This window comes from Mandrillus leucophaeus, unplaced genomic scaffold, assembly GCF_000951045.1.
Source record: "Mandrillus leucophaeus isolate KB7577 unplaced genomic scaffold, Mleu.le_1.0 Scaffold29, whole genome shotgun sequence".
Classification (NCBI taxonomy): domain Eukaryota; kingdom Metazoa; phylum Chordata; class Mammalia; order Primates; family Cercopithecidae; genus Mandrillus; species Mandrillus leucophaeus.
Genome location: NW_012103031.1, coordinates 2,166,877 through 2,171,764, shown reverse-complemented (window position 1 = coordinate 2,171,764; position 4,888 = coordinate 2,166,877). Strand labels below are relative to the sequence as shown.

Sequence of the window (4,888 nt, the reverse complement as noted above, 5' to 3'; positions counted from 1 at the left end):
ATTCTTGTGCCTCAGCCTCCCAAGTAGCTGGGATTACAGGCATTTGTCACCACACCTGGCTAATTTTTGTATTTTTAGTAGAGATGGGGTTTCTCCATATTGGCCAGGCTGCTCTAGAATTCCTCAGCTCAAGTGATCCACCTGCCTCAGTCTCCCAAAGTGCTGAGATTGTAGGCTGAGCAACTGTACATGACCCATTTCCACTATTAATGAAACCTGTCTATAAGCCATTAAAGCCTTCATCCCCAAAACTGCATACTGAGGGAGATTAAAACTAAAATGAGGCTGGGCATGGTAACTCATACTGAGGGAGATTAAAACTAAAATGAGGCTGGGCATGGTAACTCATGCCTGTAATCCCAGCACTTTGGGAGGTCAAGACAGGAGGATCACTGAGGCCAGGAGTTCCAGACCAGCCTGGACAGCATAGCAAGACGCTTTTTCTACCAAAAAAAATTAGCTGGGCATAGTAGCATGCACCTGTAGTCCTAGCTACTTGGGAGGCTGAGGTGGGAGGATCCCTTGAGCCAGGGAGGTCTAGGCTGCAGTGAGCTATGATTGTAGCACTGCACTTCAGACTGGGCAATAGAGTGAGACCCTGCCTCTAAAAAAACACATGCTCATGCTCATGCTCTCTCTCTCTCTCGCTCTCTCTGCCAGTTAATGACTCAAACTTTATAGTATTAAGAATCCTGAGGAAATGACTTAACCTTTCTAGATAGCTGAGCTTAGGCTGAAGACATTTCAGGAACAATTATAAAGAAGTCACCATGTATTAGATATTTTTGGTTCCTTAAGCTACTTAATTCTTGCTTGAAAAACGACCATCAACTGGGCACAGTGGCTCATGCCTGCAATCTCAGCACTTTGGGAGGCCAAGGCAGGAGGACTGCTCGAGCTCAGGAGTTCAAGAACAGTCTGGCCAACATAGTGAGACCCTGTCCCTACAAAGAATAATAAAAAATTAGCCAGGCATGGTGCTACTTGGGAGGCTGAGGTGGGAGGATCACTTGAGCCTGGGAGGCAGAGGCTGCGGTCAACTATGATCGTGCCACTGCACTCCAGCCTGGATGACAGAGCAAGACCATGTATCAAATAATAAAAGGAAAAAACGTAAAAGGGTCATGGTGGCATTATATGGCAAGGCAGGAACATCTTTGGGAATCACTGAGCCCATCACATTGTTGCCCCCTCGCTAGGCAGGTCTTCCCTGTAAACACTTTTGTACCTTTCTCTCTTCTCTTTGGCAGGCCCTACCTGTTGCTGTCAAGACTCAATTCCTTTGTTCTCACTGACTTCCTTTAATCTGCAGTGGTTCTGGAAGCCAGACAGCTTCTTTGTTGGAATAGGTTACTGTAAGAGTGATTTGGTTCCTGGGCGAGGCAGTGGCTCACGCCTGTAATCCCAGCACTTTGGGAGGCCGAGGCAGGGGGATCACGAGGTCAGGAGATTGAGACCATCCTGGCCAACATGGTGAAACCCCATCTCTACCAAAACACACACAAAAAATTAGCCATGCGTGGTGGCAGGCACCTGTAGTCCCAGCTACTTGGGAAGCTGAGGCAGGAGAATTGCTTGAATCCAGGAGCTGGAGGTTGCAGTGAGCCGAGATCACACCATTGCACTCCAGCCTGGTGACAGAGCAAGACTCCGTCTCAAAAAAATAAAAATAAAAAATAAAAAGTGATTTTGTTCCTGATGGTGGCCTAACCAGGCTGCTCTGACCCTGTGCTTCCCTAATTCTCCTCATCAGGCTTTTGGATTCCCAAGGTGGAGCTAAACTGATATGATGCCAGTCAAGACACAGAGATGGGGGCTGGGTGCAGAGGCTCATGCCTGTAATCCCAGCACTTTGGGAGGCCAAGGCAGGCAAATCAGTTGAGGCCAGGAATTTGAGACCAGACTGGCCAACATGGCAAAACCCTGTCTCCCCTAAAAATGCAAAAATTTAGCCAGGTGTAATGGCGCACACCTGTAATCCCAGCTACTTGGGAGGCTGAGGCATGAGAATTGCTTGAACCTGCGAGGCAGAGGTTGCAGTGAGTCGAGATTGCACCATTGCACTCCAGCCTGGACTATGAAGCAAGTCTTCATCGCAAAAAGAAAAAGATAGAGATGGAGGACAAAGCTAGCAACAGAAAACTATGCTACCGAAGAAGCTGAGTGAGAGTTAGAATCCATATACGCAGCACAGACCCCCGCCTCCCACTGTCCCCAGCCCTTGGGCTCAACCTGGCAGCAAGAACAGCCTGGACCTCTCAGTTCCAAGTCCTATGTCTACAAGGCATGCTTGTTGGCCATACCTATACGCTGACGTTTTAGCTCCTTGGTAAGCCTCATTGACATGAGCAGCTGTAAACACCTGTATACTGGCCCCTGGGAAAGCCATCCAGCCCCTTGGAAATAAATAGCGGCCTGGTTTTTTGTTTTTTTCAGACGAAGTCTCACACTGTTGCCCAGGGTGGAGTGCAATGGCACAATCTCGACTCACTGCAACCTCCGCCTCCCAGGTTCAAGCAGTTCTCCCGCCTCAGCCCCCCAAGCAACTGGGATTACAGGCCTCCGCCACCACGCCCATTTGTATTTTTAGTACAGATGGGGTTTCACCACATTGGCCAGGCTGGTCTCGAACTCCTGACCTCAAGCGATTTGCCCACTTCAGCCTCCCAAAGTGCTGGGCTTACAGGCGTGAGCCACCACGCCCAGCCCAGCCTGGTTTTCTGGTTTGGTTTTGTTTTAGAGACAGGGTCTGGCTCTGTCACCCAGACTGGAGTGCAGTGGCGCAATCACAGTACACTGCAGCCTTGAACTCCTGGGCTCAAGCAATCCTCCTGCCCCAGCCACCAGAGTAGCTGAGACTACAGGTACCTGCCACCACACTTGGCTGGTTTTGTTTTTGTAGAGTTGGAGGTCTTGGTATGTTCCTCAGGCTCATCTAGAACTCCTGTCCTCAAGCGATCCTCCCACCTTGGCCTCCCAAAGTGCTGGGAACACAGGCATGAGCCACCACAGCCCAGCTAAGCAGCCCTGTTTTATGGATGAAGAAACTGGGGTTCTGAAATTAAATAATTGCAAGATTCCATGGAAACTTTGATTTGATTCCACAGTTGTCTGGCTCCTAAGTCCACATGTTTTTTGTCTTCCCCACCTTTAATATTTTACGATGAAAATAGCAAACATACAGAAAAGTTGAAAGGTTGATTCAGGGAAACACCTAGGCAGCTATCTAAAGAATCTTTTGCTATATTTGCCTTATCAACCCATCTCTCCACCACCACCACTCCCTATCCTCCCTTTTTTTTTTTTTTGAGATGGAGTTTCTCTCTTGTAGCACAGGCTGGAGTACAGTGGCGTGATCTCAGCTCACTGCAACCTCCACCTCCTGGGTTCAAGCAATTCTCCTGCCTCAGCCTCCCAAGTAGCTGGGATTACAAGTGCATGCCACCACGCCCAGGTAGTTTTTATATTTTTAGTAGAGACAGGGTTACACCATATTGGCCAGGATGGTCTTAATCTCCTGACCTCGTGATCTACCTGCCTCAGCCTCTCAAAGTGTTGGGATTACAGGCATGAGCCACCGTGCCTGGTCTCTTCACCCCATTTTCTATGCAGATTGCACTGGCCCCCAATAGAAGCAGGTAGGTGTTTTATACTCACAGATGCATCTTTGCCGCAGTACTTAAATTTTCTCCGCCTGTCTTCTGGAGCATCTAAGGTCGGCATATTGACTGGAAGTAATAAGTTACCTGCAGGTTGGACAGGAACAAAGAAATTTTCAGCGCCCATTATGTGGGTTATTATGTCAGTATCATCAGGCTCTAACCCTTAAAGGGCTCACAGTGGAACAGAGAGTAGACCCAGGAAGCTAGCCTTTTTTTTTGAGACGGAGTCTCGCTCTGTCACCCAGGCTCGAGTGCAGTGGCAGGGTATCAGCTCACTGCAATCTCCACCTCCCGGGTTCAAGCAGTTCTCCTGCCTCAGCCTCCCAGGTAGCTGGGATTACAGGCACCTGCCACCATGCCCGGCTAATTTTTGTATTTTTAGTAGAGATGGGGTTTCACCATGTTGGCCAGGCTGGTCTTGAACTCCTGAACTTGTGATCTGCCTGCCACAGCCTCCCAAAGTGCTGGGATTACGGACATGAGCCACCGTGCCCAGCCAGCGTTTTTTATTTTTTTGAGACCAGGGAAACAGAGAGAGTTAGAACCCATATACACAGCACAGACTCCCCATCCCCAACCCTTGGGCTCAAGCTGGCAGCAAGAACAGTCTGGACTTCTCCAGTTCCATGTCCTGTTTCTGCAAGGCTGCTTGTTGGCATCAGGGAGTCACTCTGTCACCCAGGCTGGAGTGCAGTGGCACAATCACAGCTCACTGCAACCTCGACCTCCTGGACTCACGTGATCCACCCACCTCAGCCTCTTGAGTAGCTGGGACTACAGGCATGAGCCACCACACCTGGTTTATTTTTGTTTGTTTTTGTAGAGTCAGCATTTCACCATGTTGCTGAGGCTGGTCTTGTACTCCTGAGCTCAAGTGATCCTCCCACCTGAGCCTCCCAAAGTGCTGGGATGATAGGCATGAACCCGACCGAAGTCAGCTTCTATAAGCATCACCATGCCAGCTCAGTAGGCTGTGAGCACTGTGGGAGCACCAAGAAGACCAACACTGGGCATAGCAGTAAAGGAAACCTTTTAAAGATGCTTTGGTTTCAACTGGGTCCTCAATGAGGCAGATGGGCTGGTTGTCATATATAGAAGCCTTTCATGCCAGGCGCACTGGCTCACGCCTATAATCCCAGCACTTTGGGAGGCTGAGGCAGGCGGATCACTTGAGGCCAGGAGTTTGAGATCAGCCTGGGCAACATGGGAAAACCCCGTCTCTACTA

At 49.5% G+C, this 4,888-nt stretch overlaps 1 protein-coding gene across 1 annotated transcript in view; it reads right to left on the bottom strand.

Moving 5' to 3' along the window:
- The window catches only part of KPNA7 (karyopherin alpha 7 (importin alpha 8)), a 36,651-nt gene extending 32,928 nt beyond the window's left edge, over positions 1 to 3,723 (bottom strand). Inside the window, exon 1 of the mRNA XM_011985800.1 lies at positions 3,658 to 3,723. Within this exon, the coding sequence (XP_011841190.1) occupies positions 3,658 to 3,723 (66 nt within the window). The remainder of the gene's footprint in view (positions 1 to 3,657) is intronic.
- Positions 3,724 to 4,888: the final 1,165 nt, after the last annotated feature.